Here is a 25,550-nt window from a genome sequence, read left to right as displayed (position 1 = left end):
ACGTGTATACCATCACCCACGCCAAGTCAAAGCTATTTCCCAGGTAGAGAAGAAGGACTTTCTAGATTTCTCCCTTCCTGGGTTTCTAGAAGTCTGATAGAACTGTCTAGAGAGAAAGCTGGTAAAGAGACAATCTAAAGAATCATACAATATTATCCAGAAATTACTGAAGAAGCAATGATACTTGACAAAAAAAAATCCTAGAGATCCAAGTTCCAGAGCTTCCAGGAAATTCTATCCTGGGGATAAGCTTGGCCTCTGGAATGTATATCTCTACGTGCCTGGTCAGCCTGACTCACGGTCTACCCAATAACACGGGAATCAGGACCAAGCAAAACAGCCCAAGCCCCCACAGGACATGCTTTAAAAGGAAATAAGATTGCCGAGGGAGAAGAAACCAAAGGCTGTATTTGGCAAGTCACTCTTTTGAAGGACAAAGTTAGTGCCACGGTCCAGCCCATGGTGGCTGTTTCAAATCCACATGATATGTGTATGGACTGATTTTTTTTTCCTCCTCCTATTTTAAAACATGGGGTCCTTAAAATTAATCTTTGGAGAAAATGTGAAGGAATCATTATATAAAAGAGCTGAGACAGATCTAGTGATCTGCTTGGTCAATCTCTTCATGTGACAGATGGGACATGGGGGGGAAATGTCACATCCAAAATTTACATGTGACACAGCAGAGATGCACTGACTCACAGCATCTTTTAAGAATGAAGGAGAAAAGGGTATCTTCTCTCTTCTGTCACTTCCATGGCCATGGTACCCTGATTTCGTGTCCCCCTCATACCTTCAAAGCTCAGAAGGTCAGGTGAACATTTTGGCTGTGAACGTAGCTTTGGCCACATGGTTCAGAGGCCATTTGGAGAAGTGGCTAAACATGCAGCCTTTGCAAGCATGGAGATCTAGATGTGACACGTAGTTCTGACATTTCCTAGGTCTGCAACCAAGTTGCTTGTCCTCTCTGGACCTCTAGTTCCTCATTTGAGAAAGAGAATTAATAACAGTGCTATATTTAAGCAGGAGTCTAATGAGATAAAGCAGGTAAAGTGCCTGGATGCATAGTACGTTCTGAAAATAATACTGCCTCCTGCTATTGGTATGCCCTCTCATCAGCCCAGTGCAGAAATCCCATAGGTAGTTAAGTGGTAGAACGTGGAAGACCAAGTTCAGCTTACTGACGTCACAGGTGGCTTCTAAGGTATCAGACTGCAGGACCTGCTCTTTGTAGCTAAACTTAGACCTGGCCATAAATAGACTCTGGTCACATCATCTGCAAAAATCATGACAATGGCAACAATTTGCCTTGGGTGTGTGGTTGCCACACTTGCAAAAAGCAGCCCTCCCCTTGGCTGAGACCACTCGTTAGCCCCAGCTGGGTGATCTGACCCAGGCACTTACCCTCGCCAAGGCCTCGGATGTCTTGCTTATAAGACAGGGTAACAGTCACCCATTTCTTCATTTAGCAGATATTTATTTAGTACCTGTTATGTGCTGAGCACTCAGTACAGGGCAATGAATAAGAAAGTTTTGGTTCCTGCCATGTTAACTTGAGTCCAGTGCAATGTGTTTTACATTACGGTAAGAGAAGAACCAAATAACGGCAGTGTTCTTTCACTCTGTGTGTTCCTTGACCTCCCCCATCTCACACACACACCCCTCTTCCTCCTCTTTCGCTGTCTACCCTCAGATTTCAGCACTGCACACATCTGAGCCACTCCCAACCTCAGTCATCTCTACAGTGTAACAGTGACAGTGTAACAGTATGACAATTCTGCCCCCAGCTGTTGCATTTTAAACAGAGCACTGAGTGAAGAGAAGTCTCAGGCAAGGGCTACTGGCAGCTCTCACGTACCACCGGTAAGCAGCGGCCCCGTCAGCCCCCTCGCCACTGGCGGTAGACCGGTTGTCTGTGCTCAGCCCATGTTCTCAGGCAGCTCAACACCCCAGGCTCTCTCCTTCCTGGTGCTGGTGTCAGAGGCACCAAAGGGCAGGAGCATGGGGTGAGAGCTCTGAGCTGACTAATGCCCCATAAGAAACCTGCCTTAAGAAGGTAGCGTCTATTTGGGCTATATGACTAAGAGGCATTTCCACGTACTGATTCACGAGGCTGCCCACCAAGGTGACTGTCCTGGCTAATCCTCTGACTGGAAGAGGTGGAGGGAACGTGGAGCCCAGCCCTGCCCTCATCCTGGAAGAGAGCCACCCACCTGCCAAGGCACACCTGTGCTCCCCACCCCAGCTTTGGCCCTGTGGCCACCAGTGTCCTTGTTGAGGGGGCTGGCTCTGATGGGGGGAGGGGTCAGCATTTGAGGCTTATTTTAGAGGAAGTCTGGGAGGGAGATTTTGTTTTTAATCTTGTTAGTAGATAGAGGAGAGGTTTTTAACCAGGGATCCGTGGATAGAATTGGGGGACGTAAATTAAGAAAACTGTTGCATCCTTATATACCCAACCTCTAACTGAAATATAGCGTTTCCTTCCATTATAAATGAAGACAAAAGCCCTGGCAGTTCAGCATCCCCTATGCCTTTTTTTGTTTTGTTTTTGTATATGACAATTTAAGTGAGAAAATGATAACTGGAAATAGACCCCGTTCCCTTCATACCGATGGAAATCTGATGTTTTCATAATCCTATTACAGCCAAGAGAAATGCCGGGCATACCGCTCATGCTTGTCCTCATTCTGAAATAACAGTAATTAAATCCACGGCTGGTCTTGTTAATTAATTTAACAAAGGCCCGTATGTTACTAAATTACAGATTTGTTTTTATATATTGGTAAATTTCAGTAATATTCATTTCCTTTGTAATCCTACATATTTTAATTTGTGCATTTAAAACATGGTTCTGAGAAGGGACACTTCCATATCAGACAAAGGGGCTCAAATAGATTAAGACTTCTGTTGACATAAAGCTTTAACGGTATTCTACACACATGCGTGTGCAAATATACACATGTATGCATATATAAACACATGTACACACACAATAATAGTGGATTGAGATCTGAGGTCCTTAGAATGGACAAACTGGGTTCAAATCCCAGCTCTGCCACGTGTTTCCTATTTGGATAAATCACATTACCTCTAAGCCTCAGTTTCTTCATCTGTAAAGTGGGCCGAAAAATTGTCGTCACAACAATAATCTATTAAGTTCTTAACACAGTATTTGACAACTTATGAATGTGTGTTACACAAGAATTATCATCACTATTGAAACAGCCAATAAGAGTGAAATGGTAAAGAGCATGGAAACATTATCTTGATGACACTTATTACCCACCTCTGATTTGGCTGACTTTAAGAATTTATTCTGTGCAAACACGTATTCCATGTAATTATTATAAGCCAGGGACTGAGCTGGGAAGCGGAGAAGTAAAAAGGAAAGAAATCCCAGAGGCTGATGGTTTGAGAGACAGAACAGTCAGTCTGGCCATCAGAGAACCAAAGCAGTGCCAAAGGCCTTGATCAGAGGTACAATCGAGGGAGTGAGGGAGATCAGAAGAGGAAGTACTTAACCTCACCTGGGGAGGTCGGGGAACGCTTACCGAGGAGGCGGCATCTGAGCTGCGTGTTGAAAGACAAGGATGAATGAGTAATGGGATCGGGTCACAGGCCAGTTTTATGCGTTCCAAGTCTGAGACGCCTATTCTCCATCTGATCTGATTTCTAATTTGGGGAATATCACCCATCTTGAACTACAGAGAAATACATTCCTACGTATCCATCCATCCGTCAGGCATGTCTTGTAACTTTCTCGTATGAGAACTTGTTCCTCTCGCCTCTCAACCAAAACCCCTGGGGGTGATAGGATAGCAGAGCCGGCCAGCTGGCACGCTTGAGACTCCTAAGCTCAGCAAAGGAGTTCCAGCAGGCTCACCCCCAGTCAGTTCGAAGTTTTGCAGGAAGATGTAGATTTGTGTTGTGAGGAACAAAAAGTTAACTGAGGATATGCAACATATATGGAAAGAAAGGAACACACAGAGACACAGACAGACAGACAGACAGACACACACACCCTCTGCAAAATTCAGCACGTGGTCCTTGTGAGCAGAATGTGAAAACACAATTCAGAAGACTGACCGTAGGATGGTGTGTCCACCCCATGTTTTATTCACCTTCCAATTCCCAAGTCATTTAAATGGTAATTAGAGGAAAAGAAATCCTACAGAGGATTCCTTGATAAACTGCGAGGAGGAAAATCAGCCTTTCGAAATATGGAGACTTGAGTAACGAGAGCCAGACTCTTGCATCAAAACAATTCCTTTTGCTCCGTTCTTCAGATTTCTGACTTGGTCTGAGACTGTGGGTCTCTTCTTGCCATGTTTTTGAGCAGGTGATCCCTCAAAATGAAAACCATATGGTTTGGATATCAAAACGCCACTGGGATGAGTGTTGTCAGTTGATTTTTTTCAGTTGCTTGTGGTACGTTAAACAGAGGGGGGATAAAAATCCCAGATGATTCCCTGCCAGTTATCTGGAAAATGAAATTCTGGGGATCATCCCTGTGTTTGCAAGGATCTGACAAAGAGGTGAGGTTTGATGGAAAAGTTGTGTTTCCTCGAGTCTGTCCTCATTCACAGCCAACAGGCCCAAACAGCCTGTGGAGAAAACACACCTTACACTAAGATTCACGCTAATTAGAACGGCTCTTGTCACCACCCTGTACCTTTCCTTGGACCCAGCCCAGGGCTGAGACCATCACAAAGGAAATCATCATATCCTTATTTGAATAATTGTTATACTGTATATTTCAGCAATTAGAATTAATTTTTAAGAGGTAGAACGAGCCTTACAGGTTCCCTGGGTCAACTTCCCTGTTAACAAAGAAGGAGAGAGATCCAGCAGGTTAGGTCATGTGCTCAAGGTCACAGAGGTAATTAGTAGAAGAGCTAGGATTAGAATTCAGGGTGTCTTAGCATCTCAGGTTCAGAAAGACTTAAAAACTATTTTGTCTGGGCTTCCCTGGTGGCGCAGTGGTTGAGAATCCGCCTGCCGATGCAGGGGACGCGGGTTCGTGCCCCGGTCCGGGAAGATCCCACATGCCGCGGAGTGGCTGGGCCCGTGAGCCATGGCCATTGAGCCTGTGCGTCCTGAGCCTGTGCTCCGCAACGGGAGAGGCCACAACAGTGAGAGGCCCGTGTACCGCAAAAAACAACAAAAAAAAACCAAAACTATTTTGTCCAAGTAGCCTATCCAAAACCTTAAATGGGAGACGAACCAGAGCGCCAGATGCTGTAAGAACCACTGGCAAGCACTGAAACTTCGTCAAGAGATCTGGTTTTTTTGAACCCCTTTAATTATTAGACAGCTCTTTCTTATGTTGAGCTAAAATCTCTCTCTCTCTGCAACTTCCCACCACTCCCCATTGGTTCTCTCTGTTTTCTCAGTTCCTTAGTTCAAGGATGCAATGGCCACGTTTTTCTAACATTCTGGTTCTGGTTCACTGACCAAGTCCTACACATTGGTCAAGACTGAGGTCAGAGCATCTATTTCTTGGCTTACTTCCTACCTGCTGGGAGGCCTAGAATATGCTTTTAACTGAGTGACATGGCCCACAGACAGCCCCCACTTTTTGTTTTGGCATCAGTTTTGGGACGTGTGTCACCTCCTCCAGGTAGGTACTTCCATCCTCACCCAATAGGGAAGGCCACTTCTGTGCCACCAAACTATCCTGTTCCTTGGAAGAGAGTTTTTTTTTTTTTAAGTGGAAAGACATGTCAAGTGAAAGGAAATAGGAAATTTTAAATCACTAAGGGAAGAACTCCAAACCCATATCATAAACACTCATGAAAAATCAGCACTGTTCCACATGCAAAGTACCTGATTGATCAAAAGTAAGGGTTGGGGGTGGGTAATAGGAAATCAGAGGCAGCTATGAAGGAAAAGAAGAAAACCTTGGTAAATAGGGTAATATCTTTCTGAAAAGCTTTAAGAGATGATTTGCAACGTTGTCATAGCTTATTACTCTTTGGAACGCTAGAACAGTAAGAAAATAGTCTAAGTTTTATATCCTTATGACTCTTGCATCTGGAGAGAATGCTTAGTAAATAAATACAAAAGCTGGTCATCAAAATTAACTCGATTTCATTAAAAGATACCACTAAGAATCAAAAGACAACCCAGAGAGAGAAAATATTCATAGTACATATATCTGACAAAGGACTATAACCCAAAATAGATAAATAACCTCTATAAATCAATAGTTTTGAAAAAGCAATCCATTTTTCTTAATAGGTGAAGACTTCAATAGGCGTGTCACAAAAAAAGATGTCTAAATGGCTAATAAGTGTAGGAAAAGGTGCTCAACCTCATGACTCATCAGAGAAACACAGATTAAAGGCACAATGAGATAGCATTATACACCCTACAGAAGGAGGAAATTAAACACTGACAAGAGCAAGTGTTGAGGGACTTCCCTGCTGGTGCAGTGGTTAAGAATCCACCTGCCAGTGCAGGGGACACGGGTTCCAGCCCTAGTCCAGGAAGATCCCACATGCCACGGAGCAACTAAGCCCGTGCGCCACGACTACTGAAGGCTGCGCGCCTAGAGCCCGTGCTCTGCAGCAAGAGAAGCCCGTGCACCGCAATGAAGAGTAGCGCCCGCTCGCCACAACTAGAGAAGACCCGTGCGCAGCAACAAAGACCCAACGCAGCCAAAGATAAATAAATAAATTTAAGAGCGAGTGTTATAAGGGCATGGAGCAGCTGAACTCACATACATTGCCAGGGAGAATGTAAATGACACACCTACTTTGGAAAACTGTTCGGTAACCTCTAATAAGATTGAACATACACCTACCCTGTGACCCAGCAGGGTCTATATCCATGAGAAAGGAGCACAGATGTCTACCAAAAAACTTGGACAAGAGTAGTTGGAGAAGTTTTATTCATAATAGCCAAACTCTGGAAATAATTCAAACTTTCATCAACAGGAGAATGAATAAATAAATTATTTTACATCTACACAACAGAAAACTACTTAGTATTAAAACAACTACTAATATATGCATCAACACGGATAATCTTAAATAAGTTGGACAGAAGAACTCACACTCAAAAGACGACCTACTGTCTAATTCCATTTGCGTGAGATTCAAAAACAGGCACAACCCATCTACAGTGACGGAAGTCAGAACAGTGGCTAAGAAGAGGTTGTTATTGACTAGAAAGGGGCATGAGGGAACTTTCTGGAGCACAGGAAGTGTTCTTTATCTGGATGGTGGTCCCAGGGGATATACATATAAAGTACTCAAGTGAATACGTGGGATTTCTGAATTTTTACTGCATGTAAATTTTACCTTGAAGCACTGTTAGAAAATAATCAAGGCAATATCTGACAAATAACTGGAAAGGGCTGCATATTCAAGCAGAAGGATGTGGGCACAAAGAGGTTGAGGGCTGAGTTCTTGCTTCAGCCCCGGGGAGGTACCACTGTAACAGACAGCTTTGTTTCAGGGAGCTGCCACTAGGACACTTTAGAATCTCTCCAGTGACTTTAGTCTGGCATTAAAGTTTCTGCGTGATGGGGCCCTGTTCAGCCTTATCCATCACTACAACCTTCTGTTTACCCATCCTGATCTGTCAATTTTTCCCTGAAAACACTTGTTCTTCCTCACTCGCATACTAAAAGGACTTCTTCTCCATGGGCCAAAGCCCCATCCATTCCTCAGTGCCCTTCCTCCATGAAGCCGGCAGTGCAGACAAAGTTCTCTCTCCTCTGAACTCCCAGCATGGATTTTGCTCTCCTACTGAATGGACGTTTAGTTTCCCAAATGGTCCCGGAACACATTACCACTGTCCCACCCGCCTAACTCCTGTCCCGTAACATCTTTTTTGTCCCTACATCCTCCATTAGTAAGCTCCTTGAGGGCAGGGATCGTGTCTTAATTCTCCTTTGTGTCACCGCAGAAAGGCTGGCGTACAGTAAGGGCTCAGTAATATTACGGACAGAAAAGGAAATGGGATGGAATCAGGATACAGGAGAGAGAAGGAAAGGTATCAAAAGAAGTGAGAGCAGGTTGGTTCTCCTTCCTGACAGAGACAAGGAATCCTGAGAGGATAGAAAGGGGGAGAGAGAAGATGGGGTCGGAGGACACAGACAGACATGGAATAGAGTAGGTGAGACTATTAACCTCTTCCACAGCCCCATACACGTTGCTTAATCTAAAACCTTCTTGAGGGGGATGGGGAAGGCACCGTTCCAAAGCAGACTCAGAACTTTTGAAGTCTGGTCCCAAGTTTTATTATCCTCCTTCAAACTCATCTATAAAAGGATGGACTTTAAGATGGCAGATGAGCCAAGCTTTCATTTGTTTCCTTCCTTCAGACAACAAACTGAAACCTTCATCTGAACCTTGAGGCCCCCTGTTTCTGGCTGGAAGTCTCTTGAGACCAAACTCCAGTGATTTCTCTGATCTGGGGAGGAAGCTGGCTGGGACCTCTAAGCGACGGCAGCCGCATCTCAGAAGGGTTGGCCCTCCTGAGAGATAAGATCCAGAGGGACGCCTGAAAACTGGCTGAAATTTAGTCCAAACCACTCATAGCTCAGGCCGATATCTACTTTAAGTTTCTAGTCCTTAATGAATATTTATACCAAAATAGAGCCAGTGGAAAAGTTCCATCTGTGTGGATTTTAAGAGTTTTGCCTTCCCTCAGCCACGTTAACAAACTCAGGAAAGTGGCAGAATCACTGCCAAGCATATGCTCTTTGAAGTGCAAGAAATTCTGAGAAGGGCCCTGGACCCATCATATTTCTTCTCATCCTGAAGGCTCAGAGTCGGCATTCCCTTCTTTAAAAATGCTTAATATCAACACCTCTCGGTACTTTAGAGTTTTAGCCCAGCCTTTGACACTGTGCTGACCATGAACGCTTTTTGGAAAGAGTAGATAAGCCTATTCAGAGCTCCGCTGGGTGAAATTGCTTTGTTGGCTGCTATTTCTTCCCATCTTTTGAAGATCTGAATGGTCCAGTTAATCACTTTAATTCTCTTTTTTACTCTGTGAGTAGAAAAATGGCCCCACATTTTCTCCTCACTTTTATTAGTCATTCCATACTCCTCGGAACCAAATCACCAGAAACTTGAACCAGTTCTGCTCTTGGTATGTGGGGCAAAAACGGAAGCCTTGCCCTTGCACTTGGCATATTAACTGCACTTATCAAGCACAGGCTACGTGCCAGGCATCGTGCTACATAGTTTCTTCCTAATCTTTACGCAAGTCCTATTTTACAGATGAGTAAACTGAGGTTCAGGGGGATGAAGTAAATTGCCACAGTGACACAGCTAATGTGATGAACATGAATTAAATGTTCAGGTCCCCGTCTTCCCTCTAAACCATTTCTCATCTATATCGAACATGTTTACAGGGTTCCAGGACTATGAGCCATGAACCTGTTGGGTACAGATGCATTGAGTTGGTACCCAGACATGCATTAACAATGTTGAATCACATTAGTCAGAATTTGTCTCCCTTTTCAGTTCTTTCATCCTTTGGATTATATCCAGGAGGAACTCTGCACCTGGTGCTAAAATGGCTTTAACACCTGCATCACTTGCCCAGTGTCACTTTGAACAGATGGAGAGTGGTCCTCAGGTTCAGAGCTTTACAACGGCAAGAGTATTAACTAGAATTTAATGTTGTTGTTTCATATTTATTGTATTTTTTATGGCTACCTCCTATTCTTTCAAAACAACTTTTTATTGAGGCATAGTTGATTTGTAATGTATTAGTTTCAGGTGTACAGCAAAGTGATTCAGTTATACACACACACACACACACACACACACACACACACGTGTGTGTATATATATATTCTTTTTCAGATTCTTTTCTGTTATAGGTTATTACAAGATATTGAATATAGTTTTCTGTGCTGTACAGTAGGTCCTTGTCATTTACCTCTTTTATATACAATAGTATATATCTGTTAATCCCAAACTCCTAATTTATCCCTCCCCCCCGCCCTTCCCCTTTGGTAACCATAAATTTGTTTTCTAGGTCTGTGGCTTAATTCCTATTTTTATACATTTTAGGGATAAAGGTTTTTTTTAAGAAATAGGTTTTTTAAAAGTGATCTGTTTGAAGAAAAATTATAAGTAAACAATCTCACAAATGGTATACTGAGGATAGGATTTAGGAAGAAGGAAATAGGGCTTCATAAACACCTAATACTTCATAATACCTGATCTCTACAGCACTTGCCAATTTTCAGTATCTCTTATATAAATTACCACACTGGATTCTCACAACAACCCCATGAAGCTGGTAGGAATTATCCGTTTTAAAGATGATGCATTTAAAAACTCGAGGTTCAGAGAGCAGGAACTGCTCACCGTGGTCACACAGGCAGTGAAGAAAGCAGCCGGAGTTCAGGTTCAACTCCAACATGTATGGTGCTCCGCCAGCACTCCGCCGGCGCATCACGTCAAGGGCAGGAGCAGATGAAGGGCTGTTGCGAAGCAATGGGCCAAGCCTAGAAATGCCAAGGAAAGTCTGCAGAACTTGGTGACTCTCCCGATTGGCCTGAGTTTTCACAAGTTCCCCGTGCTTGTATATGTTCTGTTTCATGGACGAGCCTGCGTTTGCTCCATTCTGAGTTTCTCTAGAGAAGTCTGACTCTCTCTCCTTCTAGTGAGTCCCCTTCCAGAAGGTTCAGATATTGGTCCTCCCATCAGGGCAACATCTCCTACCTTTGGGGTCCACTACAGAAGGGGTGACACAAACTAGAAATGGGCCTCTCAAGGAGGAAAAGCCAGCCTCCGCCCGGTAAGAAGAGCATTTCTTCCAGCAGTTGACTAGGGTTCAGACTGCAGGTCCAGGTGACTGGATGAGCAGGGATTCCATAAACGTGGGAGAACCAGTGGGTTTGGGTGGCAAAGGAGGTGAGTTGGCAGTTCCATCAGTCGATCCACAGAGAGTTTGCAGGAGCTGAACACACTCCTGGAAATGATGCCAAGAGCCAGAGGGAAGAGTTGAAGCCGTTTGAGCAGATTGATGCCTAAGAGAGAAGCATCCTGAGAACCAAGGGGAGACCAGAGCCAGTGCTGGAACCTTGGAGGAGGGAGGGGAGCAAGTGAGGGGAGCGGAGAATGGCTGCCCAGGCAGGTTGGGTGACCAGGGGAGGCTAGAATTCTGGAAACCACAGGAAACCAGGGTGGACCTTCTTCCAACTTGTCCTGCAGACAGCCGCCTCAAATGGAAGATCTCTATCATGTGTTAGCTTTTACGGCACCAAGAAGCATCGCTCGAAGGCAACTGAAAGCAAGCGTTACCAAGGAAGCTATTGAAACCCATGTTTATTGAGGAGCTACTATGTGCAAGGCACTGCCAAAGGCACTGGTGATACAGAAATGAACTAGACACAGGGACCCTGCCCTCATAGAACTTACGGCCCAGCAGGAAAGAATGACATGAAAGAGTTATATCCATGATTAAATAATTACAATCATGATGGGTACCACAGAGAAGTACAAGATACAGCCTTTTCTAAGACCCTGTGATAGGGGCAGCTAAAGGACGAACAGGAGTGTGTTAGGTGAAGGGAGAGAGATGAGGAAGATGGTCCAAGCAGAGGGAACTGCATATGGGCTGGCTTAGAGGTATAGAGGAATTTGGCATCTTTTCTAGGGCATATGGTTAAATGAATAATTCTAAATTTACTCCAGAGATAATTTTCTGGAAAGGAACTTGGCTTCAGTATCTCTGATTTTACATATTCATTGTGTTCCATGACCTTCAAAGGTGGGACCTTGAAAAGTGGCAAAGTGAATGACCATCTGCTAATTTCTGCTTCATAAAAGTGAAAAACTTGGCCTAAACCCTCTCTAAGGTGTTTCCCTTTCTAAGAATCAGTGATTTTCTCGTGTCAGGTTTTTATAAACGCTGAATTCAACTCTATAGAGCATGGACAACTAGTGCTTTATGTAGGGGGAAAATCAAGGAAAGGATGAAATATTTGAAAGTGTATTTAATGTTAGTTTTAATAGCAATAAAGAGAGAAGAGAGAAGTCATTTATAAGAAGGATACTTGATTTAAACCAAGAAAATGTCTCATGAAAAACACCACCCAAAAACACAAGTGCTTTTTTCCATCAAGGCACCAGTGTTGGCTGAAGGAAACGTGTGTCTCAATGCTTCCCTTGTCCTATACGTTAACCGTGAGATTCCCAGCAGGAATCATTTATATAAGCAAAGCCTTCAGACATTTAATAACAGAGTTGTACATTTACACGCGCATTTCCTTTTAAGATTTTAAGATTCAGATAGGCAAGATAAAAAATTCTCCAATTTGGTTTGCTAAGTGCCCCGCCCCGTTTCCAAAATTAACCCCAATAACAGTGTGTTATCCTTGGAAAGCTCAGTGATGCTGCAAGTTCAGAATTCAGATGCAGACAACCACACACCCCAAATTACACCCTTACAGGAAGCTGTTCTCGAGACATCAGGCCTCTAAAATCAGGAGAGTCGTAGGAAAACTGGAGAGATATAATGAGTAAATATTGCCAGCCTCAAGCTTACAGTTTTACACTTGAGGAAGAGTCTACTAAGGGTCCAAACCTAAGAACCACGCAGCCAGCGAGATTTTCACTTCCGAGGGTAACCTGGGGGCACCAAGCTTGCTCTCATTTGGGAAAGGGGCGGGGGGCAATAAAGACTCCCTGCAAGGACTTTATTTTCTTTTATCTCAACTCCCCCCCCCACCCCCACCCCGAGCTACTTCGTAAACCTGTAAATAAGATTCCCAGGAGGACTGGATAACTTCTGGCTCTGAGGAAGGGGCTTAGCAAGGGCTTTACTTCCATCTCCCCCAAAGCTGGCAGGCCCTATCTAAGAAAGAAAAAAGACAACTCCAAGGAAAAAAAAGATTGTGTCGGAGCCTCTGGAAACACTTAAGTTAGGCAAGAAATGCCAGGTCAGCTCCTGCCCTGTGGAAATCCCTTTCACAGCTGAAGAAACAGTGCGCATGCTCTGGGAAGCTGAGTGTCTCAAAAGGTCCATTAAAAAGTCGGGGGGGTTGGGCGGGGCGAGAGGCAGGAGGACCTCTCCTCACATTGACTAAGTAAGCAGCCAGCGACATGTTCAGATCATGGGCGGGCTTTTCTAGAAACGGGCGATTCTCAAAAACGGGAGAGAAGGGTTTTGCCCCCGGGCTGGTTTGATCTGTCTGTGCTTGGCGATGCGCTAGGCACGGTACCCTGGGCAGCGTCTGCAGTTGGTTGAAAGGGAGCTAGAGTCAAAGGGAAATAAGAGTTCAGTCCTAAAAATCCTATCACCTGAGTCCAGCAGGGTCCCCCACACAGAAGATTTGTGGACCCGCTTTGGATACAACCACACGTAAACATCAGCTATCAGCGAGAAGCTAGCAGCCCAAGAGGCTGGTTTGCTTTCCGCCCTGCCAATAGAATGTTAAACAAAGGAGTCAGAGTCCTGGGCCGGGGCTGACGACTCCCTAGATTTTCCATAGCTGTCACACAGATCCAGCCCCCAGCCGTCAGCGGCTGAATTTAGGATATGGGACTTTTTTGCCCCCCGCCTCAGAACTGCTCTTTTTCGAAGCGACCCCAGCCCCATCACCTGTGAAAGGTAATAAAGGATACTCTGCGAATATTTCAAGGCTGCTCCCTTGCAAGGGCTCTGGTGGTGCCAGCTGAGAGAGGAGCCCTGCCACTTCAATTGGTTCACAGAATTGCTACAGCGACTCGGTCCAAACAGCCTTACTGTCAGGCCTTTCCATGAGCTGCCAACCCTTGAAAAATGTCCTGATTTGAGTCTTGTCGCCTCTTGGATTATTTTTTGATGAAAGTGCTAAAAACACAGAAGAGTCAAGTTATCGAAAAGGCAGACAGAAAGAAGGCAAAGAAAAAAGGGGTAGATAATCCCCTATCGTGGCTGCCTGAGCATTCGGTGTCCGCACCGTCCTGCCAAGTGATGATGTGGTACAAGGCAGACATTACTAATAGACTCAGCCAAGCAGGCCAGATAGCTGAGGCAATCACGACGGCAATAATTCGTTTTTCATCGGGGGGAAACTTCCAGGAGGCAGCCGGTTGAGCGTGGGGTCAGCTCTGGGGGTGGAGTGCGGTTTTAGAACCAGCCACCCCAAAGGCAGGGGGTCTGGGCATTCGTGCTTTTCTGGAACCAGCCTCAAATCAGTGAGGCTTTTCTGACAAGGGTTGGGGGAGGGGAGGCTAAAGCAGGGTCTTAAACAGAGAAGGCTTTCATTTTATATCTCCCTGTCCACATATGGATTTGTTTTCCTACTTGGTTTTCATAGCCAGATTAACCCTTTTTGTTCACACATGATGCGAACCATGGGGATCTCCGATCATTTCCTCCCCCGGAGGGGAACAGAACCAAATAAGTGATTACAATTATCAGAAACATTCTGTAAATGGTTGTATATGGCGGTCAGGAACTTAAGGGGGGAGGGGGGAGGGGACCTAGTCTAGGAAAATCAAGGAAGCAAGAAGAGGAACTGGATGGTGGTTTCTAGAACTTTCCTGGGACATGCTCATCGAGGAGCCTGAGTAGATGATTGGGACCCACTTCAGGGACAGCTGATGTGGGAGATACAGAAGGAGCAGGCTCCTTACCCCACAAAGGGTCTGGGCCCGCCATGCTTCCTGTTCACCTTTCACGTGCCCTAGAGCACTCGTGAATTCAATGCTCCTTCCTGGCCACCCTGATCTTAACTTAATTTTACCTGTTAAACATGGATGTATTGAGAGAAAGGGGACAGTTCCTGGGGACATATCCAGAGAAAACTCTAATTCAAAAAATTAATGCAGCCCAATGTTTATAGCAGAACTATTTACAATAGCCGAGACACGGAAGCAACCTAGGTGTCCACCGACAGAAGAATGTATAAAGAAGACGTGGTACATATATACAATGGAATACTACTCAGCCATAAAAAAGAGTGAAATAATGCCATGTGCAGCAACATGAATGGACTTAGAGATGACCATATGAAATGAAGCAAGTCCAAAAGAGAAAGACAAATCATATGATATCACTTACGTGTAGAATCTAAAAAAGAATGATGCAAATGAACTTATTTACAAAACAGAAATAGAGTCACAGATATAGAAAACAAACTTGGGATTACCAAAGGGGAAGGGGGTGGGAGGGATAAATTAGGAGTTTGGGATTAGCAGGTACAAACTACTGTATATAAAGCGGATAAACAACAAGGTCCTACTGTATAGCACAGGGAACTATATTCAACTTAAAAAAAAAAAAAGACAGCAAAGGAGAACATGGTATATTTTACCCCAAATTCTCCTAGAGCTGAACCTGTACAAACTATCTTGATGGACAAAACAAAACCCAGATGAAACACCATTTCTCATAGGAGTGAAAAGTACTCTTGTTGGGCATTTGTTAACAACTTTCTTTGGGACACCAGACACTCCTAACACCCTGAGCTAAATCCCTCAGACTAACTCTTCCAACCACAGCCAGTCCATGGGATAAATTTCAACACACACATGTAATAGGAAAAATAATTGAGTCTTTACCCTAAAATACTAGCAACTCAGCCACTTCTGCAATCAGTTCGTCGCCCACCCAATGTTTTCCTTTTCTGTCACTTTAAATAGGATTGGTCTTTAAAACCAGAAAGAAAGTTTTCCATGCACAGAATTCTAAGCACTAGATCAGTAGGGCTCATCTGAATTTGTTTAGTCTATGCATTTTTATCCTCATTGCACAATTTAGGAAAAGAGAGTCTCTTTTCCTAATTGGAGAGACTTCTTCACATCCGTGCTTGTCCAGACAGAGGAAGAGAAGTTCCCAAGCAGCAAACGTGGGGAGAAACAGTAGATTTGGACACACACACACACACACACACACACACACACACACACACTGCCCCCAGATATGACCTCTAATGTAGACGAGGATGTTGCTTCTGCTTCTGGGACTCGCTGTGGTTTTAGGGGGCACTTTATCCAAACCTGTCTCCATGGTGACTTACACGTCATCATAGAGAGCGTGGGTCAGATGGCGCAGGATGGAAATTTGGAAAAGGAGAGAGACTGCCAGCATTCGGTTGTGCACACTCTTGTCTGTGGCTACCATGTTCTGAGCCAGTCCTCTTAAGGCGGAGGGAATAAAAGACAGAACCCGCCAGGGTCTGGGCTACACATCCCAGTCTTTCCTCTCCTATTTGGGGACACAGGGTTCTCTTGGCCAAGACCTGAAGCCATAGCCAGGTTGGGCTCCTCCACCTGGCACGACCCCTCAGCCTGTGCTTTGGCCCCGGGTGGGCAGGGGGAGGACCACCCCTGACCTCAGGCCTGGTAGAGGGTCTCAGGATCCGTGAGAGCCCCCGAGGGGCTTCAGGCAGCCAGTGAAATTTAAAGGAAGAGGAAGGGTGTGGTTTCCTTTCTGCGTGGCTGTTAAGAAAGTTACTGCATTTGGCAAGGAAGCCTGGGAGGCAGGCCTGTGCCAGGGCAGATGGGACCAAAATGAAAGGACAACAATAAAATTCAGGCGGCCTGTAAAAACTCACATTGGAGGGGGTGGTGGTCTGCGAGTGGAGTATGGGAGGGGGAGACATTAAGCCAAGGATCTGAGAGCCTTCAAGTCCACGCTGGACAGCTGAGGGCCCAGTGGTGAGGCCTGGATGTTCCCAAACTTGTCTTCACTTTAAAATCCCCTGGGGAACTTCCAAAAATGCCTACAGCCCGTGGTCCATCCCCAGAGATTGCAGCTAAACTGCTCTGGGATTCAGCCTAGGCTTTGGAAGTGCGAAAAGATCCCCAGGTGATTCTAATGGGCAGACAAGTCTGGGAACCACTGATGGAGTCCCTGGCTACTCCAAGTATGGTCCCCAGACCAGCAGCACTGGCTTCCTCTGGGAGACCGGGAGTACTATGGAATATCAGGCTCCCCCCGGACTTGCTAGACTAGAATCTGCACACTAGCCAGGTGCCAGGTGATCTGTATGCTAATCAGGGTGTCTGATTAACTTGCGAAGCGCTGCTTCACGCACACACGTGCGCGCACACACAGACTAGGTCAAATCCTTCTCCTTCCTGGCATGGATCGCATTTGTAATTGTATATCTATGTGAGTTATTACAGAAGTCAGTGTACGGGCCCCAAAATATCTAGAAAAGGTTCCTTAACATGGCCTATAGTGCATGGGTTAAGTTAAAACGTAAACTTCAGTCAGAGTTTCAGTGAGTGCCAGCTCCCTGGCCTGGTCCTATGCATTCGTGACCAGCAGTCATTTCAGGCTTCCAGTGCAGGGCAGATAAACTAGGTGAAGCCAGGGCCTGGCTTTCTCTCCCATAGGCACTGCCCGTGGTTCTGATTCTCCTTCTCCTCTGGCTGCCACCTCTCCCACTGAAGCCTGTCTGTTGCCTTGAACATCTACACTTTATTTAGCAGAACAGGGTTAATTGGTAGAAATCCTGAAACCAAGGTGAGCATGACCTTGTCCTACTGCCCTTGCCCCTAACCCTTCCAGGACCTCCCATCCCTCCAGAAACGCTGCCCACCCCCTTGGACCCAAGTGGCCCGAGGCCCCAAGTCAAGGCTAAGAGGCTAAGCTCGTGGGAGGCTGTCTGGGGTCTGGATACGCCCAGTGCGGTAATAAGTCACAGGACCTAGATTCCAAAGACATGAGTGTGAATCATGTCCAGAGCATTGTACCTTATCAGTTCTGTGAGCTTGTTTTCCTCCTGAGGCAAATGCAAGATACTGACATCCTAGGGTTGTTGTGAAAACCAAGTGAGATAAGGGATGTGAATACACGTTGTAAACTCTAAAGTGCTGTACCTGTGGTGGAAGGTGCCATAGAACAGTCGAGGAGAGCATAGCAAGGAAGTAACACATGCATGGTTTCACTTCCTGGCTCCGTCACTTACTGGCTATTGGATCTCGAAGCGGAGGCATAACCTCTCTGGGCCTGTTTCCTCGCCTGAAAAATGAGGTTACTAAAAGTGCCTCTCTGGTGGCTTCATCAAGAAGCTTAAATTAAATATGAAAATGCTTGGTGTACGCCCCGCACATAAGATGTACTCAAGCAATGTTAGCTACAATCATGACCATTAGGAAAGACAAAACAGTTTTGCTTAAAGTTATAATACAAATAAGGACAGACTAAGGAGACCGCCCTTCCCCGGAGGGGCTCCAGTCCAGACCATTCTGAAGAGGCAAGGTGCTTCTCCTCTCTCAGACTCACGGGCCTATGTCACCTGTTGACTGGGAATAATGACTATACCTCACAGGGGTGTCATCACTGTTAAGGAAGAGGTCTCTACACCTTCTCTCCTGGGACCCCGGGGGAAAAGGGACGTTTTTAAGTAACAAAGCACATTGACCAGTAACACAGGTATGCTTATAGAGTTTACCTGTAAAAGACAAGTCAGAATACTTGGCTTGGAAGAGAATTTAGTGTCAGTTCAGAACGCCCCAGCTCAAAAAGCAAACCCATGGGTAGTCAGGAGGGCATGTGACGGTGTTAAGATACAGTTTTCAAGAGGTAAAAGCATGATTCTTGGGCAACTATAAAATGAAACTTAGCAAAGATTATATTCAACTCATTATATAATGAAGGAACCAGTAAGCTATTTAGAGCAGTTCAAAAAGCATTTGAAGAGTTAGGGGTTCCTAGGTAATTTAATGTTAGGACAAGATTGATAGCTTAGGTACATAACTAGTTAATGTCCTGCAGGACCATCAACCATAACCCTTGGGGTCGTCTTTTTCAAAAGGACAGAAACTATTTGTATCGGTATCTCTACTGGACAAAAAGCTACATGTTAACATGGAACTTCACCGAGTCTAAGGATAGCAAGAAGTAAATTTCTCTAGATAATCCCTGCAGGGATGGGGTGGGGTGGAGAAAATGTCATATTGCCACCATACGACATTGAAGGATGTGCCACCCACCTTTCTGCCTTCCATCCGAGTTTTGGACTTTTTTTTTTTTTTAAACAATGGTAAATACTTACCGCACTTTACAAACAACCTTTCTCTTACATGATGCTTACAACAGCCCTATTGAGGCAAAAAGGGCAGAGAAAACTCATTTCCAGAGGAGAAAACTGAGTTACACGAGGAGAGAGAGACGCTGGGCTTGGAGGAGAATCCCGTTTTCTAATTCCGAGTCTCATGCTGAAACTCCATCTCACCCTTGCCCTTCTCTGCTCCCCTTCATTTCAGCCCCCCCATTGCTCTCGGTGGCACTGTTCCCCTTTCAGACTTCCCTTGGGGTTCACTGAAGGTAAATGCTTGAGGAGGGAGGAGACCCTGCCACTCCCCACCCTTTGTATCCCAGGAGCTTCTGGTCTCATCCAAGTCCTTTTAAGTCCCCGACACCATTCAGTTCCACAGCATTAGATGAACCACACATCCTACTACCCCGAGCCAAAGAAAGTTGTCCAAACACTTTATCCTCCCCTCGGGAAAAAGGACAGAATGGATGCTGTATTCCAAGAACCGATTTTTTTAAGTGGTGGCTCCTTTCAAGCGCTTGTCTTCTCAGCTACTGTGAGCCACTTTGCCATCTTTCGTCTGAGAGGGCATCCACATCAGAGAAACCCACTGTTTACAAACCGGAATATCTCATTTGAAACACCTGTTCTGGTTGACGTTTTCCCTTCGTCGATAAACAGGATGGTCATTTTCTGTGTCAGGGAGAGCTGGGTCTGTCTGCCTCCTTGGTGAATGGCACGTAGCGGACAAATGTCTGTTTACTGTGTTAAACTGTCAGCGAGGAAACCGGCAGCAAGTGTGGCCTGATGGCCCAAATCGGTTTCTTCCTCGCAAGGCCATTTAGTTTTCTCACCCACGGACTTCTGTTGTCATGGAAACTGTCCCACTAGCAGGATAGAGACTCAGCCCAACCCTGCTTCCTGCATCCAGTGAGAGAGGCAACATTTATAATCAGGAAACAAAGTAGACAATAAGAAAGTATATGGGGTGTACAGTTAGAAAAGTAGTTCCTCTGAAGTTGCCTAGAACTCTGAAGCTGGGAAAAAAATTTTTTTGAGAACATCTGATTCAGAGTATGTTTATATGAGGTATACTGACAACAGCAAACACTCGGTGCATAATAAGTGCATGCTAAGCCCTTTCCGTGCGGCAGCCCATTGAACCCTCTCAGTGACTCTAGGGGGCAGGGTGGTTCTTACTGGCCCCATGACACAGATGAAGAAACAGACTCCACGAATCACTCACTGGCCCAAGTCCAACAGAAGAAAGGGACAGAACTGGGACGAAAATGCACACCTCTGACCCTGAAGCCCAGACCTCTTGACTTGAAACAGCTGCCTTCTCCTATCTCTCTTGCCTCTGTCATAAGCTAGCTCTTGAAAGGCGCTGGACGCCCCGGTCCATCCAGCATCCACCATTTTTATTTGATCATACAATCCTTCCCACCTCCGCCATAAGCCACTTTGTAAGAGCCCACAGAACGAGGATTCCATGCAACAGGATATGGGCCACCCCGATCCAGGCCAGTTTTCTCATTTCCCAGAGGACCACCTTGGGCTGGGCAGGGAAACGACTCGCCTCTAGCTGCACAGCTAATAAATGTCAGAGTTGACACCATAGAGCCAGCCCCACGACCCACGGGCCCGAGCTCGGCTGTACTGGGCCGCCTTGCATCTAAACCAAACCCTGAGCCAGCAGTTCAGCTCTCCCGGCCAAGCATCAGGACTAATCCCCTTGTAGGCTGGCTGTTAAATCCGACAGTCGTTAGAACAGTGCTCCAGTGGGCGGGCTGATTTGCCACTTAGGAAATTCTCCCGCGTAGCTCTTCTGTTTCAGGCTTTGCTGCCTCCGGGTAAACCTAAAACCATCCAGCGATGAAGCCTGATTCATACATCATACACCTCCCCGCAAAACTTCAAATCATTTAAACGTGAAGTGTTATGGGATCGTTGTATTTCAGCTAGTAGAATCCAACGTGTCAGGAACAACAGGCAAGGTTTTCCATGCCAACAGCTTTAGGGAGCAAAGTTCCACCCACGAATGAAAGTTCCCCAGCTCAGACAACGAGACAGTGGTGAGCATCGTCTTCGTTTTCCATTTTAACGTGACTCTAGCACTGAATGGGCACAAATATAAACATGCATCCCTTCAAATACGTGCCACATGGCTCTTACTCCCAAGGCTGTGAAGGTGTATTAGACAGAACAGTGAAGTGTCCGGGGACGTGGTATAAACAACAGTCACCACGCAGGAGGTGTGGAGCTGGGTATTATCTCGGGAAGACTTGGGCGGGAGAAGAGAAATATCGTGAAGGATAACTGTTTCTTCCTATGTCCTTCTTTGAATTCTGACACTAGCAATGAGGACGGCCTCACGACTTGTCTTCTCCCCACTTACAAGCAGAGAGAGTAGAGGTGTCATGCCCCACAGAGCATGCTCAGATCGTGACACCCTACCCATCCAGCCCTTTTGTACCCTTCTGCCCTTGCATACCTCCTCCTTCTGCCAGGACCTCCTTCTCCTCCTTTTCTGCCCACTCACCATGCACAGCCCCAATCCTGAGTCACCGCCTCTGAGACGCCTCTCTCTCTGGAATTCCCATTCGGGTTAACACCTTCCTCTATGCTCCTAAAGTCTGTGTGCACAATAATAGCAGCTACCATTTGTAGCGGCTAAGGTGGCTGGGCACATTACATGCGTTATCTCTGTACCCATTTGACAGGTAAGGCAGCTGAGGCTCAGTTTGTCCAAGGCCACACGGCTGTTCAGTCACGAAGCTGGGTGTGGAATCCAGGTCTCTCAGGCTCCAAAGTCCATGTCTTTCTACTACACAACAGGCAGCTGTCCTTGCCTCAAACTAATCCCTTCCCAGGAAAGGGGATAAGTATGTGTTTCTCCATCTCCCCCTAGACTGTGTATTCCTCTAGGGCACCGCGAGTCTTACCATGTATCCCTGTGCCTGGCACATAGCAGATGCTAAATAAATGGTTAGATGAATCAATAGTTTGTTGAATGAGAAGCTTATCCCTTTATCCCACAAGTTGATGGAACGCTGCTTCTGATAAAATCCTAGTACACGTGGTTCCCATCCCAAGTCAGCGCCCACCCCCAGTGGAGAGTCAGGTCAGTTTCTCAGCTGGCAGATCCATATGCCAACCCACCGCTTCTCCAAGTTTCATGTCCTATGAATCTCCTGGGAATTGTGTTAAAGTGCAGGTTCTAATTCGAAAGGGCTGAGACCCTCATGGGTGGGGCGTTTCCTGCAGGCTTCTGGTGATGCTGCCGGTTTGAAGACCCCATTTGAGAGCCAGCCGGGTCTAAATACATCAGCGAGCAGCAGCCTTACCTGTGGCTGGTAACAATAAAACCTGTCTCATGCGTTGCGCTCCTCCCAAAAGACGACCAGATTTCAAATGCTCCTGATTTTCCGTGATTTAGCAAAATATTTAAGCTATGCTTTGAGCTGTAAACATTTGGCAGCATGAACCTTTGTGCCTGTAGCTTTGGTTTAATCACACCCTATCAGTAAATCACAAATAAATGAGAGACAGGAGGCACTCACTGGAAGATTCCATTCCAGTGACAAGTGGATCAGGGGAGCGGGTGAGGGTTGGGGAAGGCGCGGATGAGCCCCAGGGCATTTCTGCTGGGAAAGTTCCACCCTTCCACACTCGCCTAACCCATGGCCACTTTCCTGACTGGTCTCCTCCATTCCTGGTAAACAGTGAAGTGATGGCTTATTCATCTCGAGACCTTTGAACCCCACACAATCGCTTTGCTGGCATGCCAAGTCTTTAGAGGTCAAGCTTCCCCGGTCCAAGACGTTTGGAAGGAAAACACCCTCTTTTCTGTCTCCTTTTCCAGATGTCCCTGGGCCAGCAGCAGTCAGCAAGAGGTGTGCCTTGTCTGAGATGCAAGGGGACGTGTTCGGGCTTCGAGCCGCATTCATGGAGGTAACGCAGTTTGTCAGGAGAGGCTCTGCCTGCCTTCATTTCTTGGCTGTCCTCTCTGGGAACCCTGGTCATTCTCTGATGGGACCGTTTAGAATGCATGTGTTGCTGGTGGACTGGCTCCGGGGTGAATGCCTTCTTGCTTGGCTTAATTCAGAAATGACAGAAAAGCCCTTGAGGGGCCAAGATGAAGAAGGAGTTCAGGGCTTTATAAACCATTTCCAGGTGGCGGCTGCCAAGCTCAGCCCGGTGAGGATGCTCTGGGAAGCGGTGGACAGTTGTTAGCTGGTGCCTGGTCCACGCTGGGTAGACCTGTCTGTCCTGGGGTTTGGTGTATGGGCTTCATCTCCCCGTCCTGCGCCATCATCCCCCTGGGGTTCTGACCAAAGAGTGCCCCTGGGACAGAAATAAAAATCACTGTGTCCACAGTACTTAAAAACCAGGACCTGATATTCACATCCAAGGCAGGAGGGCTGTGAGATCCAGCTGGACTTGGACTCACAGCGCTGTTCTTTTTTTTTTTTCATTGAGGACTCTGAAAACAAGAGGCAGGGCTGCCGCTCTGCACAGTCCCCGGGCACTATTCACATCAGCGTCTGTGTGGATCGTATGCCCTGGAGGTGTGCAGGGCACAGCCTGGGGGACCGTCCCTGCAGCCCTGGGAGAGAGAGGCTAAGCCCTGTAGGGCACGAGAGCTAAAAAGGAGCTTTTGTCTCCACTGCCAGAGGGTTGCCTTGGGCACTCAGTGGAAGAACAAAACTGGGGAGATGTTTGTCTCAGAGAAGTTGATTTCCACTGTGAGAGAGCAGTTACCAAAAATACTTATTGAGCTGAGCTAAGTCTTTTCTACTTAAATGCTAAAATAACGCTAAGCAGGAGGTACTAGTATGTCCACTTTACAGATGAGGAAACTGAGGGTGGGTAATGGGGGAACGGCTACCAGAGGGCAGAATTCGGACTCAGGTCTGTATGAAGCCCCATCCCACACTGTCAACCATTCTGCATGCAGTACTGGGGTCCAGGCACAAGATTGTTCCTTGACGCTATTCCCAGGCAGTCCCCGCTTCGGAGGAGCCAGGGAACGTCAAGGTCATCCAATCCCAACACCCGTCCCCTGCACAAATTCCTCCCACAGCTAGGATGTCCTTCCAGGACGAAGAGCTCCCCACGCATCTATTTTGGCCACTTGAGCTCTTTCTGGCCTTGCAAAGAGGCTGCCTCCCTATCATTTCACCCCGTTGGTCCTGAATCTGCCACCAGGGTGTCAGAGAACAAGGCTGGCCCCTCATCAGCTCTCTGAAGACAAGCGAGGATGCCTCCCTCAAGAGTTCTCGGAGCCGAGGGATAATGTTCCCTAAATGCACACATGGCGTCAGTGCAGTAATGTTTCCATTCTCTCAAGGACCACAGTCCCGCGCTGCTATCTGGCATCTGAAAATGGGTGTTTGATATATTTTGTCTGGTTTCCTAGTTGTTTATGGCAGGAGGGCAATTCTGGACACTGTTCCTCTCGGCTAGGAGCAGAAGCCTCTCAGCATTGTTTTCATCCCATTTCCTCATCATCCTACAAGTTCTTTGAACGTCAAGCGAACTTGTCCTTGAGAAACACAGACTGCAGCTTTTAGGTCCTGCCCATCCAGTGTCACCTTGGAACAACCTTAATAGGGACCTAAATTTGATGCTTCGTGGAGCAGTGAGGTCGCAGAGCCCTAGCAGGGAAACCGTGTCAAACCGTTTTTATGCTTCAGTTCTCATGTTCTCAATAGTTAGAAAGATATTTAAAGGGTCAGAGTGGCAGCCAGTCTGGTTTCATGGGAAAGTTTCCTAACTAATAATCACAGGACAGAATTCATGTGTTGACTCTGCTTGAATAAGACACTTCCCTTCTCTAAGCCTCAGATTTCCCATCTGAAAAATGGGAAGGTTGGAGCTGGTGGGCCCAAGGATCCCCTTCCAGCTTTACAATTCCATAGTTTCAGGCAAACTGTCTGGAATCCAATTACGGATTCACATGGTTGGTAGAATTAGAATGGTCTTCATATTCGCAGCACAGAATAAGTAGAATTACTTAGAGAGGAGGGTACAGAGTGAAGACAAAAGCAGACTTTCAGAACAAACATATCATGGAAATGGAAGGGGAGGTCCCCCCAGCAGCCTTCAGCATCCCGCTTTCCAAATGGCCACGCCGGAGTCCCTGCCCGCAGGGGCCAACCTCATAGGATGCTGAGCTGCCATACACGGCGGAGGGAAGCGGGCCTCCAGAAGGCCAAGCTTTTCAGAGAGAGCCCAGGGCAAGGCTTCTTCCTCGCATGCAGAGACTGATCATCATCATTCTAACAGCTTTATTTTTTAAAGGCACACCAATTCCAGTGAGTAGAGGGAAAAAAACCTGATCTCAGGGAAGCAGGGGACATACTATGAAAAATGGAAGGGAGACCACTGGCTCTGCAAATTACAAAATTTTACACCCTTTGGGGGTCTCTCTGGACAGATTCCCCCAATCTCCTCATCGCGGCACCCCTTTGATGTTAATTCTGCTCCTCTCACCGGGGTCAGGATCTTCACAGGTGGCTGCGCAGTAATACAATAGCTGGGCTTCCTGTGCTTTTGGAGCGACAACCTATAGAAAGTCAGCCTGAGGTGCCTA

General features: G+C 46.3%; 1 protein-coding gene across 1 annotated transcript in view; it reads left to right on the top strand.

Moving 5' to 3' along the window:
• LMCD1 (LIM and cysteine rich domains 1) overlaps positions 1-25,550 on the top strand; it is a 57,759-nt gene that overhangs the window by 6,133 nt on the left and 26,076 nt on the right. Inside the window, exon 2 of the mRNA XM_065885112.1 lies at positions 22,818-22,906. Coding sequence (XP_065741184.1) covers positions 22,818-22,906 — 89 coding nt within the window. The remainder of the gene's footprint in view (positions 1-22,817; positions 22,907-25,550) is intronic.

This window comes from Phocoena phocoena, chromosome 10 (assembly GCF_963924675.1).
Source record: "Phocoena phocoena chromosome 10, mPhoPho1.1, whole genome shotgun sequence".
In the NCBI taxonomy this organism is placed as follows: Eukaryota; Metazoa; Chordata; class Mammalia; order Artiodactyla; family Phocoenidae; genus Phocoena; species Phocoena phocoena.
Note: the sequence above shows the minus strand (reverse complement) of the source record. Positions and strands in the feature narration are given on the sequence as shown.